Source organism: Argentina silus (assembly GCF_951799395.1).
Source record: "Argentina silus genome assembly, chromosome: 5".
Taxonomy (NCBI): Eukaryota; Metazoa; Chordata; class Actinopteri; order Argentiniformes; family Argentinidae; genus Argentina; species Argentina silus.
Window position 1 is genome coordinate 18,054,634 of NC_139659.1, and position 27,900 is coordinate 18,082,533.

General features: G+C 44.7%; 7 protein-coding genes across 8 annotated transcripts in view; 3 read left to right on the top strand and 4 right to left on the bottom strand.

The window, feature by feature from the left end:
• The window catches only part of camk2b2 (calcium/calmodulin-dependent protein kinase (CaM kinase) II beta 2), a gene marked incomplete at its 5' end in the record, with an annotated part of 21,715 nt that extends 21,598 nt beyond the window's left edge, over positions 1-117 (bottom strand). The window contains one exon of the mRNA XM_083670633.1: positions 56-117. Within this exon, the coding sequence (XP_083526759.1) occupies positions 56-117 (62 nt within the window). The remainder of the gene's footprint in view (positions 1-55) is intronic.
• A 686-nt stretch (positions 118-803) lies between these two features.
• On the bottom strand, positions 804-4,352 carry nudcd3 (NudC domain containing 3). The gene is made up of 6 exons (XM_083670448.1): positions 4,009-4,352; positions 3,395-3,708; positions 2,912-3,044; positions 2,606-2,749; positions 2,327-2,515; positions 804-2,017 (listed from the first exon to the last, which is right to left on the bottom strand). Exons 1-6 carry the CDS (start codon positions 4,204-4,206, stop codon positions 1,907-1,909), a joined length of 1,089 nt encoding a protein of 362 aa, XP_083526574.1. The 5' UTR covers positions 4,207-4,352; the 3' UTR covers positions 804-1,906.
• Positions 4,353-4,577: 225 nt separating this feature from the next.
• On the top strand, positions 4,578-6,330 carry mrps24 (mitochondrial ribosomal protein S24). The gene is made up of 4 exons (XM_083669734.1): positions 4,578-4,642; positions 4,793-4,873; positions 5,336-5,447; positions 5,645-6,330. The coding sequence occupies exons 1-4, from the start codon at positions 4,604-4,606 to the stop codon at positions 5,926-5,928; spliced, it is 516 nt and encodes a 171-aa protein (XP_083525860.1). The 5' UTR covers positions 4,578-4,603; the 3' UTR covers positions 5,929-6,330.
• Position 6,331: 1 nt separating this feature from the next.
• gnsb (glucosamine (N-acetyl)-6-sulfatase (Sanfilippo disease IIID), b) lies at positions 6,332-13,891 on the bottom strand. The gene is made up of 13 exons (XM_083669733.1): positions 13,539-13,891; positions 13,040-13,099; positions 12,501-12,704; positions 11,305-11,370; positions 11,076-11,174; positions 9,784-9,951; positions 9,500-9,582; positions 8,984-9,102; positions 8,751-8,854; positions 8,522-8,623; positions 8,169-8,279; positions 7,894-8,001; positions 6,332-7,654 (listed from the first exon to the last, which is right to left on the bottom strand). Exons 1-13 carry the CDS (start codon positions 13,725-13,727, stop codon positions 7,460-7,462), a joined length of 1,608 nt encoding a protein of 535 aa, XP_083525859.1. The 5' UTR covers positions 13,728-13,891; the 3' UTR covers positions 6,332-7,459.
• An 89-nt stretch (positions 13,892-13,980) lies between these two features.
• On the top strand, positions 13,981-18,117 carry polm (polymerase (DNA directed), mu). Of its 2 annotated transcripts, XM_083670834.1 has the most exons (12): positions 13,981-14,377; positions 14,575-14,818; positions 15,027-15,125; positions 15,331-15,501; positions 15,666-15,737; positions 15,858-15,978; positions 16,312-16,444; positions 16,652-16,754; positions 17,021-17,287; positions 17,390-17,551; positions 17,707-17,790; positions 17,976-18,117. In XM_083670834.1, the coding sequence occupies exons 1-12, from the start codon at positions 14,169-14,171 to the stop codon at positions 18,060-18,062; spliced, it is 1,752 nt and encodes a 583-aa protein (XP_083526960.1). In that variant the 5' UTR covers positions 13,981-14,168; the 3' UTR covers positions 18,063-18,117. The 2 variants fall into 2 exon arrangements, with proteins under 2 accessions (XP_083526960.1, XP_083526959.1); XM_083670833.1 differs by having other exon boundaries at positions 17,021-17,551.
• Positions 18,118-23,533: 5,416 nt separating this feature from the next.
• ved (ventrally expressed dharma/bozozok antagonist) lies at positions 23,534-24,931 on the top strand (the record flags this gene model as incomplete). Its single annotated transcript, XM_083670781.1, has 3 exons — positions 23,534-23,816; positions 24,240-24,499; positions 24,623-24,931. 3 exons carry the CDS (start codon positions 23,534-23,536, stop codon positions 24,929-24,931), a joined length of 852 nt encoding a protein of 283 aa, XP_083526907.1.
• A 62-nt stretch (positions 24,932-24,993) lies between these two features.
• On the bottom strand, positions 24,994-27,793 carry h2az2b (H2A.Z variant histone 2b). The gene is made up of 5 exons (XM_083669685.1): positions 27,689-27,793; positions 26,800-26,877; positions 26,460-26,573; positions 26,072-26,201; positions 24,994-25,946 (listed from the first exon to the last, which is right to left on the bottom strand). The coding sequence occupies exons 1-5, from the start codon at positions 27,689-27,691 to the stop codon at positions 25,885-25,887; spliced, it is 387 nt and encodes a 128-aa protein (XP_083525811.1). The 5' UTR covers positions 27,692-27,793; the 3' UTR covers positions 24,994-25,884.
• Positions 27,794-27,900: the final 107 nt, after the last annotated feature.

A 27,900-nucleotide genomic window follows, 5' to 3' on the forward strand; every position in this document is an offset into this window, starting at 1 on the left:
ATGTCATGTAAAGCGGTTATAACCACATCAGTGTCATAACATAACAAATACTTACTTTCCAAGTTCTTCGTATAGTTGGCATTCATCTGTAAAACGTGTACAGGTAGTAACTGCCATGATCCGTTAGTTCGCAGGGGTTGTGTGCTCAAAATGTTCTCTTCTTCCCTGTGATGGATATATAATTCAAAATTCCAGAATACCGTAACGATCTGGGTTTTCTGTCTAGATGACTAGGAAATGCAGATATGTGTACATGTAGAGGTGGCGGGACGGATGCTCTGGCTTTTTCCCTCCCTCTATAGTCGCTCTACTCTCACTCTCTCTCTCTCTCTCTCTCTCTCTCTCTCTCTCTCTCTCTCTCTCTCTCTCTCTCTCTCTCTCCGAAAGTGTGTCGCTCAATCGCATTTCACGCCGGCTGAAATACAAGCTTTTGCCACTAGGGGCATTGGCTGCATCATCATCACCCTAATTGTGCAGATAACTTTAGTAATTCATACAACATTGATGTTGCCGTCCTTTATCAAACTACATAACCCGGTAACAGCGATTTAACAAAACCAGCAGTTCAATGCAAGGGTTCATAGTCCTCGTCAAAGCTTTTATTTCTCACAAGTACTTCATTGATCAGTTTATGTGATTGACTAAAATAGCAAAATAAGTGAATAAAGCCAAGGATGAAAGGGGGATGGCTTTAGCAGCAACACCAGAGCGTAACTGACCCAAAGAGTCTTCTGCTGACTCATACTGTCTATATAGCTGGAATAGTCCTATCTGGAATCTGTGACAGGACATTCAGAGTAATAAAACATCCACACATTGCCATAGCCGATTTTATTTATTTCAGGCACACAAAATGACACACCTTGGTAAAAGGAAAACAAGAGGGAGGAATTCCGACAAACAATAAAATAATTATACATGTAACACACCAGAGACATATCTGGACCTGGGAGGGCTGGATTAGAATGAAGTTGCCCCTGGACACATATCTAAGGCCAATGGGGATCAGTGGTAGAGATACACTCACCGGCCACTTTATTAGGTACACCCGTTCAACTGCTCGGTAACGCAAATATCTAATCAGCCAATCATATGGCAGAAACTCAATGCATTTAGGCATGTAGACATGGTCAAGACGACCTGCTGAAGTTCAAACCGAGCATCAGAATGGGGAAGAAAGGTGATTTAAGTGACTTTGAACGTGGCATGGTTGTTGGTGCCAGGCGGGCTGGTCTGAGTATTTCAGAAACTGCTGATCTACTGGGATTTTCACGCACAACCATCTCTAGGGTTTACAGAGAATGGTCCAAAAAAGAGAAAATATCCAGTGAGCGGCAGTTCTCTGGGCGAAAATGCCTGGTTGATGCCAGAGGTCAGAGGAGAATGGCCAGACTGGCTTGAGATAATAGAAAGGCAACAGTAACTCAAATAACCACTCGTTACAACCAAGGTATGCAGAGGACCATCTCTGAACACACAACACATCGAAGCAGATGGGCTACAAAAGTCCAACCCAGCACTAGCAAGGTGTACCTAATACAGTGGGCGGTGACCAATTGTCTTAGGTGTGACTCAGATACAGAAAGACACAGGTGCTGCATAGAGGTTCAGGTGTCATGTGCAGGTCCAGGTATGTTCAGTGAGCAGACAGGTACTTGTACAGATATGTTTATGTATGTTACATCAGTCACAACACAGTAATAGTTTTCACCCATGCTATTCAAAACGTCCTCAGAAAGAAAATCATTTTAAAATGCAACAGCTGCAACCCCAAACCAGCCTCTAAACCCCTCTACTTCCATATCATACATCCCGCCTCCCATCACATTTCATTGGCAGGTAAATTATGACTGCACTTCTGACCGTCCAATCAACTGTAAACTACCACTCAGAGTGTACGTGTGTCTTATAACTGCACAGCGCTGGGTGGGATGTCAAACATGGAGGGGTCAAAATCCTGGCCTTTAAATGGAGATCCCTCAGCATCCCAGCCCTTCTTCAACATATCATGCACCTTCTACAGAGAGAGAGAGAGAGAGAGAACAAAAAAGAAAGAGAACGTCAACAAGACAATCAAAAACACTTTACACAACTCACAACTACTCCCACAATGTCTCTTGGACCCAGACCTCAGTGTCCTAACCCCAATATCGACACCGACCCATTAATCTCCAGCTTTATCTCTAGTCTCACCCTCAGCTCGTGTCCTCTCCCCAATACCAATCCATACTTCTATCCCTGCCCTCTCACCATCTCATGGCCCTCAGGCGTGTGTGTGTGTGTGTGTGTGTGTGTGTGTGTGTACGCATATAAGTGTGGTCCTCACCATCTCGTGGCTCTGCGGCTTGCCCTGGAGTTTCTGATGGTAGTCGAAGGTGAGTCTGTCTAAAACAGCATGCTCCTCCTCATCAACCGTTGCCATGGAGCGCTCCCGGTTAATCTGGTTAATATCAATCTCCTTCTCTCCTTTCAACACTGCGTTCCACCACACCTCCCCAGTCTTACTGAGAGATAGCTGTGAAAGAGAGATAGGAGTCAGTGTGTGTATGTTTCAGTAGGGTTTGTGAGAGTAAATGTGTATGTGTGTGTGTGTGTGTGTACTCACCACTACACAGCGTCCCGGCTCAAGGTTCCATAAAGAGTTCTCAGTGTTGACCTTGTGTGTAAATTCTCCCTCCATCAGTACTTTTTCTCCCGCTCCCTCCCTCAGACTCACACGGACAGTGCCAGGCTGCAGGTTCACACACACCTGAGCACAGCGCCGGGACAGTGACAACAAACACAACGTGAAAAACAAGACGACATCAATCAGTAGCAATGTGTTATGAAACGATCATGATAATGGATTAGAGATATTGATACCTTGGTTAGATGGGTGTGGAGAGAGAACAAAAGGGCTAACTGTGGTTACCTGTCTGCCCTTGACGACGTTTTTTGGGACGTGCACGCGGATCTCAACGTCGGTATAGTCCTGGGACCAACTGTATGCGTCCCTCACTGCCCCATTGTAACTTTCTGGATTAGACTGGTACTGCACCTGACCACTGACACACACACACACACACACACACACACAGACACAGACACAGACACACACACACACACACACAGACACACACAGACACACACACAGACACACACACAGACACACACACACACACACACACAATTACGACAGAAAAGAAACTTGCTTGCTAATCCACATTGGAAAAGAATAGAACGTGTTTTAAGTGTTTCTTAATGATGGATTCATCCCCAAACTAAACATGTATGCCTGGTGACCCTCCTCAGCCTACTGAATAAAGTAAAACCATGCGTCTTGCAACAACTCAATCGTTAACAGGCCAAAGGGGAAACAGTGTTCTGAGTAAAAAGTCTATTCATAAGGACTAACGCTGCTGCTGAGTCCGTCCTTGCTGCAGATGTCTGGTCTCCTTTTGTTGGCTGGGCGGCACTGCTGCTTGGCGGTTGTGGACAGGAGGCTTGGTTGGAGGCAGTGTTGGAAGTTGGAGCAGAGGCAGGATTAGGCTCACCAGTTGCTGGGGGAGAGCTCTCTGTCTGGGCAGGCTCTGTGTTCTGTTCCCTGGACTCTTCTGGCTGTGTAGGCACCTCCTCCTCCTGAACTGCAGGAGGAACTGCGGGTACCTCTCTTTGCTGCAGCTGCCTCTCTCTGTCCTGCTCTGCCATTCGCTCAAACAGCTTAAATGTCTGGAGGGAGAAAGAGATCAACATCAGAGCCAAAGATATCATATGTCTCTAGCTATACGACTGGTCAACATGGCCTCTAGCCTGTCCCACTCCCTGACCAGCTCTGTGGTAATTCCTCCCCATTTGCCTTCCCTAATAATTGATTTTGGGCACAACCTGATCTTAACCGAGAATGGAAAACATAATTCTGACCTTAGAAGAGTGTGGAGTAAGTTGGCTAAGTGAATTGCTAACAGTTAGCTCACAACTTAGGAGCTTGTCTAAATGTTTTGGTTGTTTAGATCGTAAACCCAACGTCACCTTGAGGACCATTTTCTCTGCCACCCCGGGAGGGAACCCCATCCGATCATTGGGAGAAGACAGAACGCGGTAGTAGTCCGTCTTGCGGTAGAGAAAGCCAAAGTAGACCTGGAGAAAATTCTGTATATTTCCAACATGCTGCAAGATGCCTAGCAGAGCGTTGTCATACAATTCTGTCATTTCCATCGGCGACGCCATAGTAGGTTTCAACGTTTAACAACTGTGGCAAAATATTGAATGTGATATGAAAAGACTGCCGAATTTCAATACAATTTGCTTTATCACAAAAGTGAACAGTTGCGTGGTCTGACTCGGCTGGCTAGCTAGCTAACTAGCTATATTTTGATTTCACACATCCTTCAAGTACGATTTGAATCGAGTTCGTAGGGAAACAATGACATCAACAAAACAGGGTTCCACGTGTCAAAACAAAACATAATAAGCCGTATGTATGTACGTTATGTTATGTTCAGAAATATACGGATATTGAAAATTATATATCGTATTGTATTTATACACGAACATATTTCAATACATTTCAAATAACTGCTTATGATCTAACTGTCCTTCCCACAAATCCTTCCGTCTATCAAAAATGGCTGCGTCCTTGAGCAGTAGGACTGTGATGTTATCGGTGAGTAAGAAGTTATATTTGACAGCTATTTAGGTGTAGTCTACCTTTTATGTGAATTAACTTGTTGCTGAATAATCTATGGAAAAAACAATTAGTTACTATAGTCAACTAGACGATCATGCTACCTTTGCGTTTCTCCTCTTTCCTCAGAGCACGCTTATCAGAGCTGGCATCTCGGTATGCAACAGCTTGGGAACCCGAGCACTTCATGTCACTGCAGTATGTTGCAAGGTACAGTGCTGTATTCCTCTACTACTTAGCTGCCAATGCCAAGCCATTACCATCTACTCGAGCAGAGTTGTTGCTTGTTTTATTTTGTATATATGTATGTGTCTGTGTAAAACGAAACTGGTGCGATCCGCAATTATGGTTACAGTTGATTCAACATGTATGACAACACTCCTTCTGCTCCTGCCTCCTCCAGCTGACTCTAATTGCTGCGCATCTCACTCAGGCTGCTCCTGGCGTAACCCCAACCCAAACAAACCCCCGAGTCTATGAGCTGTCTTAGTTACAACCTAAAATAAAGCATAACAGTAAACTCCAGCTCCACGTGACCGCGTGAGATAGTATATTGCTTTTTTTATTTTTTATTTTTTTAAATGTGGCTGGTAAAAAAAAATCTGAGTGGTTGGTGAATTCTCATCCACCAGACATGCCCTGTTTCTGATATACCTTATTTTGTCTTTGCAGAACAAGGCAGCCCGTATTCGTGTGGGGAAAGGAGACAGACCACTGAACTATGAGCAGGCCCTTCACCCTCATCACATAGGCCACCGCAAAGGCTGGCTCTCCCAGCACACCAGTGAGTCGTCAGCCTTCCTGCCGTATAACATTCTAAATCTGCTATTATTCAAGAAAGCCATCATGCAGATAACTGTCTAGGCTCATTTCAAGCCACATCTGGAAACCTATCAGATATACTGTATATATGAACGTAAGCAAACTAACTGCTGTAGTACAGTGTGTCAAAGCTAACCCTCCCAACTTTTTCTCTCTTAGGTAACCTCCGAGGGGAGGGAGGAGCAGCTGATCGTACAGTAGAGGACGTGTTTGTGCGACGCTTCATGTACGGAACATTCCATAACTGTCTGGCCAATGAGCTTGTGATAAAGAGGCGAGGTAATGTGCTGGTGGTATGTGCTCTGATGCTGCAGAAATTGCCCCCGCAGAAATTCTACTTCCTGATTGGCTACACAGAGGCACTGCTCTCCCACTTCTACAAATGCCCAGTCAAGTTGGAGATTCAGACACTGGCGGAGAAGTCAGTCTACAAGTATCTTTGAGAAGCTACTGCTTAAGGGAGACTTGTCACAGGGACTTGAGTGGGAAGAACTTGCCGGGGTACTGGGTACAAACCCTGGATGTCCCCCATAAACATAGGTCCAGCCCACTATTTTCAGGATACCCCCCGAAGCGTATCAATGTAATTAGAACTCGACTCACAGTTACAATCACAACCCAGTTACCGTTGTTGAATAGAGGTTTACAAATGGAATATACTTGTCTGTTGAAATGTGTTCATCTGCATTAATTGACTGTATGATGAATACAACTTGTGTATTGACTTCTGAGACACAGACACATCCTGTATGAATGCAGTACTCCTCTGTCTCATGTTGGGTCGCATTTTTCCTGTTATGTTGCCTAATAAATAATCATGGTGTTATAAATGCACCAAGAATGCAGTCAAAATACATTGGATTTATTGATTTCTCACAATGCAGCCACATTCACATTGAACAAAGGCGTAAGCTGCGTCAGTGCAAAAAGACAAGGCACATCGATTTTAATCATGTCTTCATTCGTATTTAAGGTTAGAATCTGAAAAAGTCCCTTAGATATAACAACAATATCTTCCTTTCCATAAGGCATTATTCAGCTAAAAGAAACAGCTGTTTGAAAATTTCACACACAAACAAACAAACGTGTCCAATCAACATCCAGGACAATTTCCCTCTTGAATTGAAGGGCTCATGGCAATTGTGTTTCATTAATACTACGATTGTAAAATTATTTGAACAGAGTAATATAAAGGAGATAAAGGAAAATGATGGCAAAGAAAGGACAACTACTAAGTCCTGTATGGGTTCACAGTAGTATGAGACAAGCAAGGGACTTGTTCAGTTTTCAATTCTTTCACTTTCTCATCATTCGTTCTCTGTAAAAGTGCTAAAAGACAGAATGTAGGATGCAGCTTTCACCCCTAAGGCAGAAGGCTGGTAAACCTGCTACAAATAGCAGTTGCCCTTAGGTATAAATCAAGGATAACCTTTCTTTCCCCAAAACCAAACCTTATCCATTGTAGGGGAATAAAACCTGGCCTTAAATAAGATAAACTTCGGGTTAAGTACTGTACGGTCAAAACGGATATTACATGCAATGTTAACCCCTTCCTCTGTAAGGCTATGACACTTTTAATTCTGCCGTTGATGTCTCTCTCTGGTGGGTCAAAGGTTCTGATTGGATTCCAGACCCTGTACTCATATGTAAAGAAAATAATAACAATATGGAGTCTATACAGTGCAACTGCATGTCTGCCTATAAAATAATCCCATAGTACCAGGATAGGCTGAGAACAGGCAGAGTGGAGCCCATCCACATACTATGAGTAAGGCAAGGAGTTTGCCCTGAACATGTGACCTGACCAGGAACAACTCCTGGCCCCAACTATGATATGAGTCAGCATAGTTCAGATACAATAGAATAGTACCCACTTCTCTCCTCAGATGACAACAGGTATGCTCACAGTAGAATATCCGAACCTTAACCATTATTAGGGAGGGGGATGAAACAATAACTGGTAAAGGGCCACTTCTACCCCTTAAGTGTCGGGCTCAGAGCTTGGGTCCCGCCCATCCTGTTTTTGGTGTTGCGGCAGCTGTCGCCCTCACATGACTGCAGCTTGATCAGCCGTTGATTCATGATCTGCAGGAGGGCAGGGTCAACCTTTTTCACAATGTTCTCCATCTGGTGGGGGTCCGAGGTCAGGTTGTACACCTCCACGAATGACTGAGAGAGAGAGAGAGAGACACAGCGAGAGCGAGAGAGAGGAATTGGGAGGGGAATTGGGAGAGAGAGACACACACACACAGCATGTACTGAGTAAGCATGGTGGTAGTCTTCCTGGGTTCATAAAGAAAATTACCAACACACTAATTGGAGGTAAGGCATAAAAGCAACACTCACAAACACACAGAGGCACATAGGTCTGAAAATGCACACACACACACACACACACACACACCCACCTCACTATCAGCAAACTCGCAGTATTGTAGGTTGTGCTCAACAAGGGACCTGACACAGGCGTAGGTGTTGTTATAGGCATCTTCACACACACAGTCAGGGAAACATTGCTGGGGGGAGAGAGAGAGAGAGAGAGAGAGAGAGAGAGAGAGAGAGAGAGAGAGAGAGAGGGGTGAGTCATGTCTTATAGTGAGATACACCTCAGTCTCTAGTTTTATCTCTGGGTAATACTGTAACAGCGGAGTAAAGGTAATAGGGGGTAATGTAAGTAACTCACAGACAGGCCGGGGCCCAGTTTTGGGCATGCAGGGTCTGGGGAGGGGTGTCCCTCTCCTGTGTACTCCACCAGGAAGTAGGGGCGTACCGTACCATTACGCAGCGAAGGGGCCTGTAGGGAAAGAGAGAGAGTGAGTGTGTGTCATATTAGGGGGTAAAAATAAGTAAAATTGCAAACCTGCAATACAAGTAAAAGACAGTGACATGGCTGAGTATTTGGGAGGGGGGGGGGGATCTTTTTCCCCCCTGCTGCACATACTGTTGTTGTTTTTATAACTGTGTCTTTCTATTTGTGCAAATAAATAAACTAAAACTGAACTAAACTAAACAGAGCGTTCTGTTTGGTCCTCTTACCATTTGAGCAAGGAAGGACTGTCCGTCCATGTTGACGTAGGACAGGTTGAGGCCTGAGATGTCCAGCAGGGTAGGAGCCAGGTCAATATTCAACACTGAAGCCTGAAGGAACACACACACACACACACACACATACAACACAACACAAAACAGGTGAATATGGATGAATGGATACTTAACAAGAAATGTACAGAAGACTGGAGGGATGGATGCATAGGCGGGTGCTTACCGGCAGTGTCTGTTTGGGTTTGATGCCTGGCCCACGGACCAGGAGGGGGATCCTGATGTCAAACTCATACAGCTGCCTCTTATCAATGGGCAGAGAGAACTGACCTGAGAGAACACACAACAAACAACTATCATTACAGCACTGTCCACAACAACAACAATTGAAAAATTGTGTTAATGCTGGGCAAGAACAAAACCATGGTCAGACAGACAAAACAGTGTGGAGACACACACCGGTATGGTAGCCGTTGTCAGAGGTGTAGAAGATGTAGGTGTTGTTGAGCTCCTTCAGGTCCTCTAGTTTCTTCACCAGCGTCTCGACCATGTCGTCCACCGACAGGAGAGTCTGCCACCTGCAGGAACACAGAGACATTACATCCACCACCAGAAATTCAGAAACAATACCTCAAGACCTGCCTGGGGGCTAGAATGCACTCTGTCCAACCAGGTTTTGTTTTTACAATTATCAAAATAACAGCAATTAACTTTATGAACTTAAATGCACCTGTGTGATTTGTGTAGGTGTTGTATCTGGATGTAGATTATTGCTTATGTCTGGACTGGATTGTATGCGTGTACTTTTAATGAGAGTTTGTGACTATAAATTCCAATGCATTTATTACATGTTGCCAATAAACTTGAACCTGGGCCTTTATTCAAGTAGCACATTGCAAAATGCAATACCATTGTCAAGTGGATGCAAGAAATTGATTGACAGGACCAGTGTAGAGGGATGATTGGTTATTGTACCTCTTCCTGAAGGCATTGTCTAGGAAGTCCAGGGAGCTGCTGGGCATGGGGTTGACGGGCTGACGCAGCAGCCAGTGCTTGTCCTGAGACACATGACACATATTATACAGAGACAGACCAGATAAAGAAGGGAATTTAAAATCTGCCATAATCACAGGAAAGCTATGTTACTATATACACTAATAGACCAACTATGCCATTACATGCCTGAAGGTTCTGTGTGTGTGTGTGTGTGTGTGTGTGTGTGTGTGTGTGTGTGTGTGTGTGTGTATTACAACACTTACCTTTCCTGGCTTGTCAAAGCTGCCATCGCGAGGAGCTTTGACATCGGTGAATGACTTCTGGTACTGTGGGGCTGCGGTCCAGGGGGAGTGAGGGGCCGGGGGGGACAACATCAGGAAAAACGGACGCTGCGGGCTCTTGTTGTCCAGGAAATTAAGAGTCTTGTTCAGCTGAAGCGAGGGATGATAAGAGAAGGATGTCAGTCAAATGCTTCATCAAGTCCTTACCATCACAACGCTGACAGATGAGCATTGGTTACACTCCACCCCTCAAACCCAAACAAGGCTGGCCAACTAAAAGTGAAGCAGTACATTTTTTAAACATGTTATCGGAGACAAAACCCTTCTCAGGCATCCACACAGACAACAATGTGCTTTTCTGAATAAAAAAAACTAAAAACAGACAACTGAGGTCATAAAATGAACGGAAAGGTTTGGAACGAAGGGAAGTGGATAGTTGTGCAATACATCTGGTCTGGAAAGTGGGTCAGAATCAGATCGTTCAGCTGGCTGGACTACGGGATGAGAAACACCAGGGTTTGGGACGAATCCCACATGTACATAATGTACCTGTGTATGTGGCCTGTCTTTGAAGGAAAGCATCAGCTTCATAACCATATAAAATATGGCTATAATAAAAAAAACGATGTATAGTGAGGGACAATTTAACTGACATGAACTCTGAACAAGCTGGTAAAAGTGCCAGTGGGGGTTGTTAAAGCACGGAAGCTGGCGAAGCAGAAAGAACACTGTCACATGATGATGACAAGCAGAAGGCTCATGTACAGAACATGAGGACAGACCACTGGTGGAACACTTTAGCCTGACAGAAAGACTGATCACTGACTATCTATACAAAACATGCTAAATAAAGTCATAATGTACAGGCTTTTGTATGTTGCATATTTAACAAAGACAAAAGATCATCTTGATCACAAGCTCTCCTGATGTTTCAGTGTTTATAAGTAAAAAACAAACAAACAAAAAAAACAGTCCATTCTATATAGTTAGGTTTCCCTGTTCTTTTTTTATGACAGCTGCTCTGACAACCATCTGACACACATTAACTACGAGTAAGTACAAGTTTTAAGTGTGTCTGTGCATGTACTGTAAATATATATGGGGTTTAGAGAATAACAGCTTTTGCTTTTTGTCCAGGTAAACAAAACTCCTCCTTCAGAATCCACATTTCTCTTAGTGTGATTTTTCTCATGATCATGTCATCAAAAAGCACCTGTTGCAGATCCAAACCACACAAATACACCCATGCAAACTTACTTTGAGCGCAAACTTACTATGAGGTCTGTGAGGTAGTCTTTGTCATAGCTGTCTCCGTGCTTCTCCTCCTTGCCATTGACTGAGAGGGTGTAGTTGTAGTACTGTGAGTTCCCAACCTGCACGCACGCACACACACACACACAGAAAAAGCAACACTCTTTTTGTTATCATGAATGCAGAGACAGAGGCATTTTGTGTGTGTGTGTGTGTGTGTGTGTGCACGCACGCGCACGATGTAGGACTCACCAAGGCATGCCACTGGTCCCATCCAGGGGGAACATGGCCAGTGCCTCCTGCTTCCTTCTTCCCATACTGACAGACAGAGAGGAACATGTTAATGAAGACATACAACTGAAAGACATCTTGACAAAAAAGAAAGAAAGTGATGGTCGAGTTCTACAGTCCATCCTCAGCTCATCGATCACCGTCTGGTTCGCTGCCTCCACTGCCAAGAACAAAGGCAGATTGCAGCAGATCTTTCGGTCATCTCTCCTGGACCTGTTCCACTCCAGGACCAGTAAGAGAGCAGGAAAGGTCATAGCTGATCCTTCCCATCCTGGTCACAACCTCTTCCATAGACTTCCATCCGGCAAAAGGTTCTGGCCAATCAAGACTAAAACCTTGTGCCACCTGAACAGTTTCTTCCCCATGGCTAAGGGGCTCACAAACAAGCCCCCTGCCTCTCAATGACTCTGGGACTTCCATCCCCCTCACCCTGTCACACACACAATGCACTGACAGTGTAATTTGTAATTTATAATTATTTAAATGTATTCTAATTTATAGTGTACATGCCCCATAACCATTCCACAGCCTCTAGCCTCATTGCCACTTAGCCTCACACAGCCTACAAGATGTATTGTTCTGCTGCTCTTTTTTTGTAAATAAGTTATTGCTATTTTGTTAATATTTTTGCTATTTTGTAAATTTCTTGTCAATATTTGCTATTTGTTTTTTATGTCCATGCACCAACCTCACCAAGTCAATTTCCTGTATGTGCAAATATACTTGGCCAAATCAAAGAATTCTGATTCAATGGAAAATACAGAGGCCCTTTTTTGTGACACAGAGACAGACCCATGAGATAATGAAGGAAATTTAAAATGTGCCCTAATCATTGCAAAGGTATGCTAATACATACACCAATAGTTGTGATATCTCTTTGATAAGACTAAAATGTTTGAGACATGACTGAGGCAGATTGAGTTGCAGTGTAGCAGATATACTCTATTAGGACATGACACGTCAGCATATGGAGGAGGAGGAAAGAGGAAGAAAGAGCTATAGATCTCTGCACAGTTTATGACTACATCAGTTGTCATGCGGAAGCATCCCACATTGTATGTCAGTCAACAGTACCACAGCTTAAACCTTTGAACCTGTATGTGTGTGTGTGTGTGTGTGTGTGTGTGTGTGTGGGGGGGGGGGGGGGGGATACATACCTCATTAAGGTACTTCCCAGCATAAAAGGTCTGATACTGCTGTTTGCTTAGGTAAACCGGAAAAGCCACAGTCTCAGGTCCTTTCTGCCAGAGGGGACTAGAGCAGTTTCCTGAAAGGGAGTTGTTCCTCACCGCATGGTTATGGGGGTACTGACCAGTCAGAATACTGCTCCTACTGGGACAACACAGTGGTGTCACAGTGAACTAGAGAGAGACAGGATATCAGAGAGGAGGATGATAGAGGGAAGGGGAAGGAGAGAGGGAGAAGGGGGGCAGATACAGATGGGAGGAGAGGATGGTATTGTGGGTCAATTAAATTATAAATCCTTACATTGGATTCAGATGATAAAAGTATTATACCTGTATTCTGAGCTAGCTCTAGCATAAATGGTTCTGAATTTCTGTGTAACAATACTGCAATACTTAGTTGTAGATTGAGAAATTCAAGGTTGCAGGCCAAAGCCCTGCTCTGGTTGCCCCCCAAAACTTGCTGCAATACTAGCTATATCTTTCATCTTAGATAGCCTGTCTGCACTCACAGCATTAGAGAAGGTGACTCCAGCATCTCCAATCAGAGCCTTGGTTTTCTTCATAGGGGTCTGAAGCACAAACAAGGAGAAGTGGTTATTTTTTATCTCAGAATTGCACACACATAGGCTATGAAGTAATCTCACTACATCAGAAAAGTTGAGAGGAAGGGACCGATAAAGACATGTGGATGTCCTAAGTGGTTTGGTTCCACAAGATAATAGATTTTGAAATAATCTGTTGTCATTCTTTGTAGGCAGCAGGATATGGAGCATGATAAGAATATTTTTTTTATGGTTATCTGGTCATAGGCGCTCTCTGATTGCGCAATATGTCACCACTTCCACATAATGTCGCACAACGTACTCGTGGGCCTATAGAAAGTAACGTATGGAAAGAACACGACAATGGCAGCAGGTTGCCTCAGTTCAAAACACGAACCACCATAACATATTTTCCAATGTGAGCAAGCATGTATGGCTTAGTAGTAGTTTAAACTGTAATACTCACCATTCCCCCAAGTTCTACATCCTGATCGTCGGCTAGGATGAGAACGATATTGCTGGGTTTTTCGCATACCGCACAGTTTAACGTACAGGTAAACAGCGCAAGGAAGAACGCGGCGCTTCTTGCGCCTTTGCTCAGTGTCCGTGGTCGGTTCTTCTGTCCTGCTGTTGCTCTCCTCTCCGGACTTGCCATTAGCTAGCTAGCTGGCTATCGCTCCACTGTGTCTGCTGCGGTGTCGTTTACTCATGCAAGAGGGAGCGAATACATATGAAAACACCTATGGGGAGGGGATGGACAAGCTAGTTACTGCTCGGCTACAGAGACGTCTAAAGTTTGAGGAAGTAGCTAATGATCATATGGTGAGCTTTGTGTGGGGGGGTGGGGTGGGGGGTGTGTGACGTTTCCTGTTTCTTGTCGGATCTATTTTGAGTGATGCACCGCGGAGAGTTCTTCTTCGAAACTTTATGACAGCGGGCGGCTGTCATCTCTCATCAACATGTAAACTGTGTGTTTTCAGGGTATTTGTAAATAAGTTCATCGTGTAGTTGTCGTAGTTATCACATGACAGAATGTAGATACCAACGTTCGGTAGTAAGTGCCTTTTATGTGGACATCTGATTGAATGCGGTCTTCATGCTGGTGGATATGCCCATGGTCCCCTTGAAACGACGGAGAGCGAACTCCTCCGTGACAGTCGACAGCAGCAGCAGCAGCAGCAACAAAGCCAGCAAGTTCCCGCAGGTGGTCATCTTCCTCCTGGAGAGAAAGATGGGAGCAAGTCGGAGAGCGTTCCTCACACAACTCGGCCGGAGCAAAGGATTCCAAGTGGATGAGTCATACAGGTAGGTCGGAGGGCGGAAAAATGTCCGAAACCCAGTCCATGCATTGTTTATTTATCGCAAAAGTATAGTCCGCCTCCTCGCTTACACCCAGATCTGCAAGTACCAAAGAGCCAGGGATTGTTTTTGGACCTGGTCTAGCTTCAATCTTCATAACAGACTAAATACATCCCATCTCCTGCTCCTTTACTTCCCCCTAGCCATACCATCACACACATTGTGTCAGAGAAGAATTCTGGCGATGAGGTTCGCACCTGGCTGGACTTACAGATGGGAGGAGGAGAGGGAAGGACTGGAGGAGAGGAAAGGACAGGGGAAAGAAAGAGGAGGACGGTAGATGATGGAAGGTCAGCCGGTTCTGTCCATCTCCTGGACATCAGCTGGTACACAGAGAGCATGCGTGTAGGCAGCCCTGTGAACGTTCTGGACCAACACAGACTACAGGTGGGTTATAGACCAGTGGTTCCAAAAACACCTCTGCTCCCACCCACAAAGTGAATCAGACCAGTGTTTCTAACCAGGACGCAGTCAGCCCCTGTCAATCATCTGGGACACAAGTGTTCTGGTTCTTTTTAGCACCGATCCCTTCCTCTGCTCAGTGTGTTGACATGGAGGATGTGTGAGTTACATATTGTTTCCCATCGCTACACAGGAGAGACAAAAGTGTGGTGTGGAGCTTGCGGTGGTCTCGGTGCCGAGCTATGCTTGTCAAAGACGCACCCCTCTACTGCATCACAACACTCTGCTCACAGTGAGTTCTCCTCCTTTCCACAAACCCCCTGAGTCCTCCCTCCAACCCTCCCTTCTAACATGGCTCCACTGCTGGTGATCCTGGATTGTTGTCCTCTACCCTTCTCCCCAAAGTATACACTCATTCACTCTCCTGCATGGATTTCAAAGCGTTGCTCTGAATTGAATATCTCTTCCCTCCCTCTCTCTTTCTCTCTCTCTCTCAGGATGCGTTGGCCATCTTAGCTGAGAGTGCAGAGCTCAATGAAAATGAAGGGCGGGCTGTTGCGTTTCGAAGGGCGGCTGCTGTGTTGAAGTCCCTCCCTCATACAGTGAGAAGGGCAGCGCAACTCAAAGGACTGCCCTGCTTGGGGGAGCACTCCCTTAGGGTTATTAAGGTCAGAAAATAACCCCTGCGCTTTGTCTTTCACTGTGTGTGTGTGTGTGTGTATGTGTGTGTGTGTGTGTGGGGGGGGGGGTGGTGTGTGTGTGTGTACTGTCTGTGTTTCCCTTGCTCAAAATCTCTCCCCCTCTCTCACTCTTTTTCTCTCTGTCTCTCTAGGAGATTCTGGAAGATGGTGTAGCTCGGGAGGTGGAGACCACCAAGCACTGTGAACAGTTTAAGGCCATGAAGGTGTGTTGAGATCAAGCTGGGTCTTCATGTATTTCTCAACAACTTGTCGCTTTCTCTCCATGTGCTCTTTCCTTTGTGATGACTGATTGAGGTGTGTGTGTGTGTGTATGTGTGTGTCAGATTCTAACAGGTATTTTTGGTGTTGGGTCGAAGACAGCGGATCGGTGGTTCAGGGAGAGTATACATACCCTCTCAGACCTTCAGAGATCAGGACACACACTCAACCGAGCACAACAAGCAGGTGTGTGTGTGTGTGTGTGTGTGTGTGTGTGTGTGTGTGTGTGTGTGTGTGTGTGTGTGTGTGTGTGTGTGTGTGTGTGTGTGAGAGAGATGGCGTTCCAATCCCCTATCCTTTCCTGAAGTGTGCACATTCCTCTTGTACTCCTCTGCATGGATTTTAAAAGCATTGGATTGGTGTGAGCATGGGCTAGAGCCAGTCCAGAACATTTCTTACCAATTCCTTTTAAATCCCTGATGGGCTTTAAAAGGAAATTGCCCTTCTCATGGATGAGGGTATAGAATCAGACAGCAGTGTCCTTGTGTCCACCTCTCTGAGCTAGTATTTCTCTCATAGGTCTTCATTATTATGATGACCTGAACCTGCCAGTCACTAAAGCAGAGGCTGATGCCATTGGTCAGATTGTGGAGAGGGCAGTCCACGCTGTGCTGCCAGGAGCAGAGATCACTTTGATTGGAGGATTCAGGAGGTATGCCGGGACATGTCATCCCTAAAGGGCATCTGTGGTCCAGAAGAGTTCAGTCCATGTCCTTTAGAGTTGAAGTATCACTTAGTTTTAGTTTTTGAATCTCGTTTTTTTTTCCAATGACAATGTTTTCCAACCTGTGGGTTATGGATGAGTAGCTCACTGAGACATACAGTATATATCTCTCTCTCTTCCCTGCTCTGTCTGCAGGGGCAAGCAGACGGGCCATGATGTTGATTTCCTGATCACCCACCCTGAAGAGGGCCGAGAGGAGGGGCTCATGCCCAAGGTGGTCTCCTGGTTAGAATCACAGGTAATGGAGTGGCATTCTGTTTGGGTTGGGCTGCACCTTGAAACTGGGTCATAAGGGACCAAAAGCTTCAGAAGGGTCACAGCACAGAGGAGCTTGGGAAAGCACTGCTCATGGTTAGAAGAGGCTAAACACGACTAAGAACTTGAAAAGAAACCATACTGTCCATCTCCAGTTGAACTGAATTTCACCTCACACCTCACTAACAGGGGTGTACTCCTTCATGATGTCCTCCCAGGGGTGATACTTTTCGATTCTGTCCCCCCCAGGGCTTCCTGTTGTACCAGAAGACCAACATGAACTCTTACCTGGAGGCCAAAGAGGGTCCTGCACGGCCGCCCTCTAACATGGACCGCTTTGAGAGATGCCTCTCCATATTCAGACTGACCAAGGACAGGGACGAGGGGGAGACACAAGGAACAACACAGGCAGAGATACAGAGAGAGAGACAGATACAGACACGCGTAGAGACAGACACAGAGAGAGATATGCAGACACAGACAGAGTATGGTTCACAGACATTCAAACAGACGCAGGTCAGTGCAAAGACAACCACTCAGCCAAACACACACACAAAGAACAATATAGAAACACAGACGCAGAGCAATACAGATTCACACACCCTCCCACACCTCCAGACCCACCCTGCCATGGATGATGATCATGCCCAGGAGGGGAGCTTCTTTGTGGGGAAGACTCAGGGCTCAGTGCCTCGGTCCTGGAGGGCAGTGAGAGTGGACCTGGTGGTCTCTCCCTACAGCCAGTATGCCTTCGCTTTGCTGGGCTGGACTGGGTCCAAGGTAATCCTTAACCCCTATCCCTCATCCAAGCCATTCAGAAACATGTGATAGATTAAACCTCTATTGGGAGTTGGTACTTGTGTGGCTATTGGCAATATGGTGGGTCTCTCGCTCTATCTTTATCTCTCTCTCTCTCTCTCTCTCTCTCTCTGCAGTTGTTTGAGAGGGAGTTGCGTCGCTGGGCAGGACAGGAAAGGGCCATGTCTCTCAGCAGCCATGCTCTGTATGACAGCAAACAGGTGCACACACACACACACACACACACACTTGAACTTCATAGCAGACTTGCATATAAACCAAAAGGGCTTACACCTGCACATAGACATGCTGATAACCAAGTGGTGTGTTAAGGTCTGTGGTCTGATGTCTCTCTCTCTTCCTCACTCTCTCTCTCTTTCTCTTTCTCTCTCTTTCTCTTCCTCAGGGGATGTATCTGAGGGCTAATTCAGAGGAGGAGATCTTTGCTCATCTGGGTCTGGAGTATATTCCTCCTTGTGAAAGAAACGCCTGAGTGAAGGCCACCAAATTAGCCAACTATGGGCCCCTAGAGGGGGGAGAGAGGCAGAGGGGGGTGAGAGGCAGAGGGGGGTGAGAGGCAGAGGGGGGTGAGAGGCAGAGGGGGGTGAGAGGCAGAGGGGGGAGTGAGGTTGGCCAGGGGATTGAGGTGGGGGTTCTCTTTTAACAGCAGGACTGCAGACAGGAAACTGACTGGCTTAATGTTCAAATGGTTTTACTCAAATGCCGCCCTTTGATTTTATGAGATATTTTATTTAAGCAAATATATTTGCCTTAAATGTTTTTAAGTGATAGCTGGCATAGCCCTGTCTATTTTTAAGGAAAGTATCAAATCTAATTCTGGATGTTTTATTTAGTTTTAATTGCTACCTCCTTGTCATTGTGTGATTGCTTGTTTGCACTATTGAGAAACTAATGTAACTGTATGTGAATTAAAATGACATTCTGACGTGCATTGTCTTAACATGTGGTGTGTAACATAGGCCTAAGACAAAACATTTGTCAAAAACACATTTTGCATGACTGCATTGTGCTACTTACACACCTGTTGACCTGAATTTCACATCGAAATGACAAGTAACTTAAGGGTTAGTAAGTACTGCATTTCAGAGCATATGTATGGTTCAAATGCATGCACATGGAACCCTTACAACTATCAAGCTATATGTACTCAATTCATGGTTCATATATTGGTTTTATTTGTATTCTCTCTCTCTGTGTGCATGCTGTAATACAAAACGCCCTTTCCTGAAATCAACTATGTAATATGAGGATATATTGTGTGGACATATTCGAGATGCAGTCTGATATATGAAAGCCCACTACTGTCAATGATGAGTTTGAACGTATTCATCATAAAAAATAATAAAAATATTCCTTCTTCTAGCATTGTGACTGCCAATAGCCCCTGGTCCAAGCATTGATTACTTTTTCTTATGATGACTGATGGATAGATGATTCACTTACTTAAACAAATGTATTTGTTGTAAGTCGCTTTGGATAAAGGCGTCTGCTAAATGCCATAAATGTAAATGTAAATGTCATCCCATTAGAAATACACAACACTTCTGTCTCAATTCTGTACTATCCTTTCCATATATTATGTTCAATCACATATGACTTCCCCCAAGGTATTAAAGTTTAATTGGAAACAAACAGGGTCATTTATTTTATTTACTCGATTGGAGCATTTCCACTGTGTGTGTGTCTGACTGACTGACTTGAGTTCACAGGCGTTTTCAGCACCTCTTCCTAACAGCCTCATTAACCTCTAAATGCCGGTTTAACTTCAAAGGCTGTGTCACTATTCACACCTCAGGATCCTCTGTCATACCTCTGCACTCACACACACACACACACACACACACACACCCTTCTCGCTCCTCTCTCACACCAAACTCTCAGTGAGACAGGAAGAGTTGAGGGGGAAGCCCCAGAGCCAGCCCTGTCCTCTATAAGTCCTTTCCAAGACAGTCAGACAACTTGTCTTGAGTACAAAAATATGAATATGCCTGCCAATCTAGATCATGAAAATTACTAAATGAGCGTTTCTGTGTGTGACATAGTGAAGGTGCGGGCGCCTGCCATCCTGCCCGCCTTTGTGTCAGAGATAGGTGAGGCATTAGTTTTCCTTTATGGCGCCTGATTCCCATTGGCACGTCACCTTTTCTCACACCTCACATGTGAAACAAAAGTTTCTGAGTGGGAGGGAAATGGAGCGACTCCCTTCTGTTCTGAGGGGAACAGTGGAGACTGCAGGTCTATGGGAGTCTGTGTGTGTGTGTGTGTGTGTGTGTGTGTGTGTGTGTGTGTGCGTGTGCGTGCGCGTGTGTGTGTGTGTGTGTCTGTGGGTCTGCAGGATACAGTATATTTACAATATAGATGGAGTAAAGAAGAGATTATCTATGGGGCCAGACTACAGGCCTGTACTTTTAGGGGATTTCATGACCAACAAAGGCAATCTTCTCCCTTCTCCACCCCTTGTCTCCTCCTCCCCTCCTCCATTTGATCAATGAGTCACCAGGCCTGTTTTTCCTACAGGACCAGTCCCACTGCCCTCATCAGAGCCCCAGGAACCTTTGAAGGAGCTGATAGGAATCAATAGAGCAGGGGAAGACAAGAGGTCTAACTAAGGTACAGACGGGGCGGGCCACTGGTGGAGACTACAGAGCAGGTTAATAATGATTAGGCTTTGTCACATTGATCTTTATTGATAGGTATATAGATATTCATTCATTGACAGCATATTCAAATACAGACATTATTCAAATAAATGTATTATGTATTATATTCACCAAGTCCCTACTGCTGCCTATGAGTCTGCTTCCTGTCGGTGAAATTATGAAACTTTGGAAGTATTTAAATGTTCTAGAATAGTAATGCGCCAAACATTCTACTTTTCTTATGTATTTTTTATACTGAATTGTATATGATTGTTTGATTGATTTGACAAATACACTTTCAAATCAAAGTAAAAAAGAAACAGCTTTCTGTCATGAGGCTAGAATGAGATGAAGAGGGACTTAAACAGAATTAAATCATTACTGTCTATCTTGTGGTTGGCTGGTGTAGAATTGTTTCCCCTAAATCTGGTCAGTTGGCAGTTTCTCCCCTGAGATAGAAAATCCTGGGATTTTGGGTGGGTAAGTTGATCCTAGATCTGTACTCAGAGGCAACTTCCATGAAGGAATGACATATGTACTCCCATCCAATCTGACCCTGGACCAGCTGGTAGTGAGTCAACTTGGTGCGTGTGTGACTGCCAGAGGCCCCCACTGTGCTGTTCCTGACAGTGCTTGAGGGGCTCAAGGTGTGTTTGTGTCCATAACAGAGTAGCAAACAGGCCCATTAGAGATGAAAGAGTCTGAATGGAACCAATCAAAGACAGGCACGGCAGGAGACTGTTACCCCACAGACAGCAGACAGCAGCCTGGGCCTGGGGCTGAGGGGGATGAGTGACACCTTGTCTCCATAGATCCAACACACTCGCGCACGCGCACGCACACACACAGGAATTTACACACACCCATGCTCATTGATTACAGTTAAAACATGAAAGGATCATGATCAGTTTCACTCATTTCATATCTACATCCCTATCTCTCTTTATTTTACCCTTCGTCTCACTACTGTAGAGTAGGATGGATATCAGCCTAGCCCCCCCCCCCAACCAATCTCTCGTCCTGATCAGTGATAGTGGGCTGGGTGCTGTGTTCTTTGATGTGGGGCCTGTTGAACGAGAAAGAGACAGAGAGCCAGAGGGACAGAGACAGAGAACAGACAGGAGCCTGTCTTAACGGACCTCAGACAGACGGGAGGGTAGGAGACGGCACGGCCATCTCCCATACCACTGCAATACAGCTGCCATGAAAGACCTGATTACACTGGGGTGGGGGTCTGTGTGTCTATGTGAAGATTGCTATTAGTGCAAATGATATGTCGTATTTTTAAGGTTTGATAACTCCCTCTACAAAAAGTCTGAATTAAGGTTTGATAAATCCCTGTACAAAAAGACTGAATTAAGGTTTGATAACTCCCTCTACAAAACTTCTGAATTAGGACTAGACCTACATGATGAGAAATAAGGTTGACACAATTAACCTGTATGTCAACCAGAGAATTGAGAAAATGAATACTGAAAGTGAAATAAGTCTACTCTTGCCTATCATAACTGGCACTGTCAGTCGTCATTGTGGATCTTTTATCTTTTATCTATCTAGATCATTCCTGTTATGTCCATCATTTGATGTAATAAATTAACCAATATCATAGCTCTCATCTTCTTGATCCATCCTGTATCAGGCATACTGTGCTGATTCCACACCACCCCAGACCACATAGGCATATCCACCCATATGTCCTACCCCACTCCATCAGTGCAATGATACAACTTTTGACATGATCCTGGGGGTCCAGGAGGGGAGCTAGGCTACTATGTGACTGAAATGCGCAATTCAGTTAGGGTTAGATTTGGAGACTGGAGTGGGGCCCGACGATCACTGTTTATTCGTGCCATATTGGCGCCGCGGATCCCTGTCAGTTTCTGCCTCTCTTATTCAAACGAAGCAATTGTTTTACTTTCAATGCCAAAATAGGGATCAGGGGATCATGTCAATTGGTCTCCTTTATGGGCGATAACGCGCAAAACGGTCTTTCTGAATGAGTAGCCTATCTCTTCTTCTGTCCACGGCTGGAAGAGGGGCGAATGAGGGGGGTATTACGTGTGGTATGTAGAGTGAGTGATACATTGTGTTAGGGATTAATCGGCTCAATCACAAACTGGCCCATTGATAAGATAATGAAAGTGTTTGAAACGGTGAATCAATCCGGGGACTGCATGCGCACTATCTATCCGACGCCAGACGGCTGTCTCCGCGCGCAATAGCGCTCCGTGTAGTAGTGCTATGTCATTAACGGATACTGGGCACTTCAAAGACGCACGGCACTTTGATACATCCACACCAGAATGAGAGGGACGAGATAACTGTTTTCAGAGACAGAAATTAAGTTATGTACCCATTCGCAACTAACGGTAGACTAATGTTTGGAAATTATATCTTGGGTTTTATGTTGTTGGTTTTTCTTATTTTCCTAATTACAAGGATTATTATCCGTTGGGTCCACTGGTAATACATTTCCCCTGTCTGTCCTTTAGCTCTCGTGGAGGCTGATCTAAATAACAGATTGATAATTATTGGACAATGCCTTTACCTTCACTATAGGGATCAACCAGATGAGCCATTATTACATTATGTTAAGCCAATCAATCAGTGAGCCAGTTGCTCATTCAATTAGTAGCATCTTTTTTTAAAGGTATAGGTATAGTTGTTTTTTTTGTTTTTTAAATATAAACAGAATGAAAAACATCAACGCACACACGCACGCATGCACACACACACACACACACACACACACACACACACACACACACACACACACACACACACACACAGACACACACACACACATCCAGCCTGGAGAGATGAGTAGATGGGGCTGTAGTGAGAGGGGAGGGGAGGACAGTGGTATGGGGCGAGGTGTGTGTGTGTGTGTGTGGGTGTGTGGGGGGGGGGGTAACCTCTCCAGACTCACTGGAGCCAGTAGGTAATGGTCTCATTCAGGACGATTGAGACATCTTAATTACTGCAGTTGTGAAAACTCAAGGAGGAGGGGAGGGAGGGAGAGGAGGATGTGTGCTTTGATCCTGGGCTGAGTGAGTTGTAAATGAGGAGGGATGCCTTGCATAAATACGGACCCATTTCCAAGACCACAGATCATTACTTTCCAAACAGGACACTGAGAGAGATCTTACACAGACATATGCTGGATTTACTGGGCACAGAGGAAGATTTTCTGCATCATTGGACCCAAAGATACGTCCCTGCTTTTTCCAAAGAGTGCTGAAGGGACACGTTTTTGATCTTATTCCAAAACCTAAACCATTTGTTGGATTTCTCCTCTCTGACCATGAGGGGACATTTCTCAATCGAGTGGCTGGCCCAGAGTAGCCAAGGATCTGGTAGGGACAGCCTCTCTGCCCCCTCCTGCACCAGGACCTCAACTGAACCCAGCACCTCTGGAACACACCCAGAGAGCCTGCCTGGGTTCTACTGCCGACAGAGACCTGAAAACCAGGAGAGCCAAGTGAGGAGAGGCCAGGGGCTTGACCCACACAGCCACCCCAACCTTGCTTCCCCTGAAATGGGCACACAACTCCAGAGAAGCCCCCACTCACACCACAACCAACCAGGTAGGCTTACTTTCTCTCTCGCTCCACTTAATGAACATATTGAAGATCTCATATGTGGGGAACAGTTGATTAAATGTAATTGTTTATTTACAGCTGTTGTTTACATAGATTTTGAGACACATTGTTGATTGTTGATGAGAAAAGTGCGCAATTCTGGAGTACCCTTACATGACTATACTTGGGTGGCAGAGCTTAAGAGTTGGCTAAAGCAGAATCAGACTGGCACTCCAATGTTTCTTGTATATACTAATTATCTTTTTCTGCCACTATGGTGGTTGAGAACACTTTTTAATGGTGTATATTATGATGAATGAATTACATGATTGTTCCAGCTTCCTCATTTAGTTGCAGTTATCACACAAAGATTAGATTAGATTCTAGATTGAGAGCAACATTTTAATTTAACTGCTTTCCTCTCCTCAGCGGCTGAGACTGGTTTCAGCAGCGCGACCGAGGAGGAGACGTCAGGGTACGAGAGTGAGGGGGGGCGCTCCCTCTCCCCCACAGCCCCCCTAGATGGCACCTCCACTACTCCCCCATCTCCCCCCTCAGGCCGGCGGCCTCGTACAGCTTTCACAGCAGAGCAGATCAGCAGCCTGGAGAGAGCTTTCAAGAGGAACGCCTACCTGGGAACACAGGACAAGGCAGAACTCTGCAAGAGGCTCCACCTCTCTGACAAACAGGTAAGCACTGGCACACACTCACTAAATGCACAGCTCATCTCAGTCATCGTGACCACGTTTATGGCTTTTACACCATTGGGAACACTGCGTCTCTAACTCCTCCCTCCCTATCTTTCCCTTCAGATCCGTAACTGGTTTCAGAACAGGCGTATGAAGCTGAAGAGGACCGTGCAGGACGCGTTGGCTCAAGTGGTGCTGCACTACCCTGAGCTGCAGCAGGCCTACCGCCCAGGCCCCTACCCAAGCTACCACCCCCACCAGGCACAGGAGGGGCCCACAGCTGCCTCCTACCTGCACTGCAACCCCACCACAGCCACTCCATCGCTGCCTCTGGACTCTCTCTACCAATACACCAATCTCCCAGGACTGGTGCTGCCTCATGGGACTTCCCCACTAATCGGGTCTTACCAGCCTTACCATCATCAGTATTAGAACATCAATTTAATTACTACTTTTAATTTTACTACTGCGTCTCAATATTCCAAAGAGGGCTTCCTGATTGTGTTCATTGGCTCACTCTACTAAAGTGACTACTGAAAGGGCTGGATAAGTTATAGAAACATGGTGGAATCACCTTAGTGGATGTTTAATATATCAGGGTAGAGTGCAATAATGAACATCTGCTTTTGATATTTTTTATTGTTGTACAGTTAAGTGCTATTTAAATACAAAACATTAAATAATTCTAGAGGATCCTTGTGTATAAAGATGTGGCTGCTGTACTTAAATGTTGTCATCAAAATTATAAAGATAATACTGTCTCAATTGCATTATTATCAGATGCTCATGGTTCCTACTATTGACAAATATTTGGTTGTATTGGGTAAAATAAAATACAAGCATTTACTTGAAGATAGATACATTTGTTGTGATAAATAAATTAAATACTAAAGACTTGGGGAGGAGGGCCAAAAGACGTATTCTCCTACAGATTAAGTACACTGACAATGTCATAATCCTCTTTTAAAAAGATAACAGGTTGCACAATACTGAGTTGTGAAATAATTCAATCAATATTGTACTGAAAAGAAATGAAAACACACATTTAATATTTTTAAAAGATTGTTTAACATCTTAAGGTATAAAACACTTTTGGAGCAAAAATCCAATAAACTCAAATTATTGCAGAAGATGACAAGAACTTCCAATAAGCGTTTGTCCGTCTATGTACAAAATGTACACATTTTTTGTGTTAATGAAAAAAAAGAAACCTGCCCACAACACTCTCCTCTGCCATTTAAAACAGTTTAAATCAACACATACCTCAAAAGACTACACATCTCCCCCAAAAGACTACAACTACCATTACAAAATTACCAAAACAAATACGTGAAACAAAAACAACATGGCTACCCATTCCTTCCTGGTGGCTGAGGTCACTTCCTCTATGCAGTCTTCTGCTGGCCCTTCTTTCCAATTAGCGACTTGTGGATATGAGGAATCACTCCTGCAGAGAGAAGTGATAGGGACATTTAGGGGTTTACTTATTAGCTATAGAAGAAAAACAAAGCTGCACCCCTCAGACCCAGAATTAACCACCCACAACTACATAGGTGTGTCTTGCCAACTTACCTCCTCCTGCAATAGTGGCCTTGATGAGTGAGTCCAACTCCTCGTCCCCACGGATGGCCAACTGTAAGTGACGCGGGGTGATGCGCTTTACCTTTAGATCCTTAGAGGCGTTCCCAGCCAGCTCCAACACCTGAAACACAAAGTAAAACACAGCTTCAGTCATAATCATCTGTGGGCATACTGCATATTCATGAGCACCAGCCTGAGCTGGGTGATGCAAAGACTAATCTGTCCTAAGTAATGATCTGTTAATGAATGGTTGTTTGCCAGTTGAGGTGATTGATTAGAATGCCTAGTAAGCTGTCCTGTATGAAGCACGTTGTATTGGAGAAACACCGTACTCTCTCATACTTTAAATGGGTAAATGAAAAATAAATAATGAACAGACCTCAGCAGTGAGGTACTCCAAGATGGCAGCACTGTAGACAGCTGCTGTGGCCCCTACTCTGCCATGGCTAGTAGTACGGGTCTTCAGGTGTCTGTGGATACGGCCCACTGGAAACTAGCCAGGAAGAACAAACAACATGCTTAGAAATTTACTGTAAACCAATGACAAGACAGAGACTGATTGAACAAAACATGTTGTTGACTGTCACACGTGTCCAATAATGCTACACATTTCCAGCGAGGTGTAGACTTATATATGGGGGACAAGCTGTACGTTCAGTGGTGCAAAATTCACATGTGATGTGGCTATAGGAGCCAGGAGGGGAGAGATGGCTACATGCCTGGAGCCCAGCCCTTTGAGAGCGGGAGACTGATTTTGCCTTGGCTTTGCCACTGTCCTTTCCAGCTTTTCCTCCTGCCTGCAAAAAAAAAGATACATATTTTCATTTTCCTTAGAGGTAGTGGGAGAGTCCATAGAGTCACCAGAGCTGTGCCAATGTGAAATACAAACAAGATAGTTATATAAAAAATAATAAAAAAAAGACAAAAAAATCTATGCTTATCAAACACCATTGAAGGAATGTCCAGCAAATCGAAAAAAGCACATGCATTGCAAACTGTCAGCATTAGTGGACCACATCCGGTGCAGTTGTCTACCAGTAACCTGCTATGCATCTAGTATTATTCATTCTTTAATCTAGTATTGTAATTGCTTAAGTAACACATGAATTATGATATTGTGTTGGCAGTGTGAAATACATAAAACTGAGCTAGGAGTGCCTACTTACACGTATGCGTAGTTGGCTATCACACAGACAATAAAATATCGGAAACTCCTAGCTAGCGCCCGTACTGTAAACACGGCCAGGTGGTCTCTGAAGCACCAATAACTGTCACTTCTTAGCTAAATAACCTGGCTAGCAGCCCCTCTACTTACACATTGAGCTAGCTTTGAATACATAAACAAGAAAAGACCGTATGTGTGTTGGTGATTATAAATGGTTGAATTAACCATAAAAACGTGGCGGATGTGTGAATATAGATGGCGCTCTTTCGTTAGCTTTCGAGAGTGATAGATAAGCTAGACAACGGTCCAATCTGCACACAATCTTGCAAATATGTAATTGCTGTTCTCACTCGCCGGTTTATTGTGTCCATATTTGTTACCTTGCATATTTATGATTCTTTGTACAAAATAAAGTGCGCAGAGCGAGTAAAAGAAAATCTCACCATATCGCCGGTAGTTCTCGCTCTCGAAAAAACTGAACCAAACAATAAACCAAAGAGCTAGATGGAGATGCAAGCCGATAAATTACATGGAGAATTCACTTGGAGCCTTGAGCGGGAACCAATAGCACATCTCAATGCTGGTTCTAACACTATCCTCACCCAATTACGTCATGGTTTGTACAGTGTTTACCCATTCATGCAACTGGATTGGA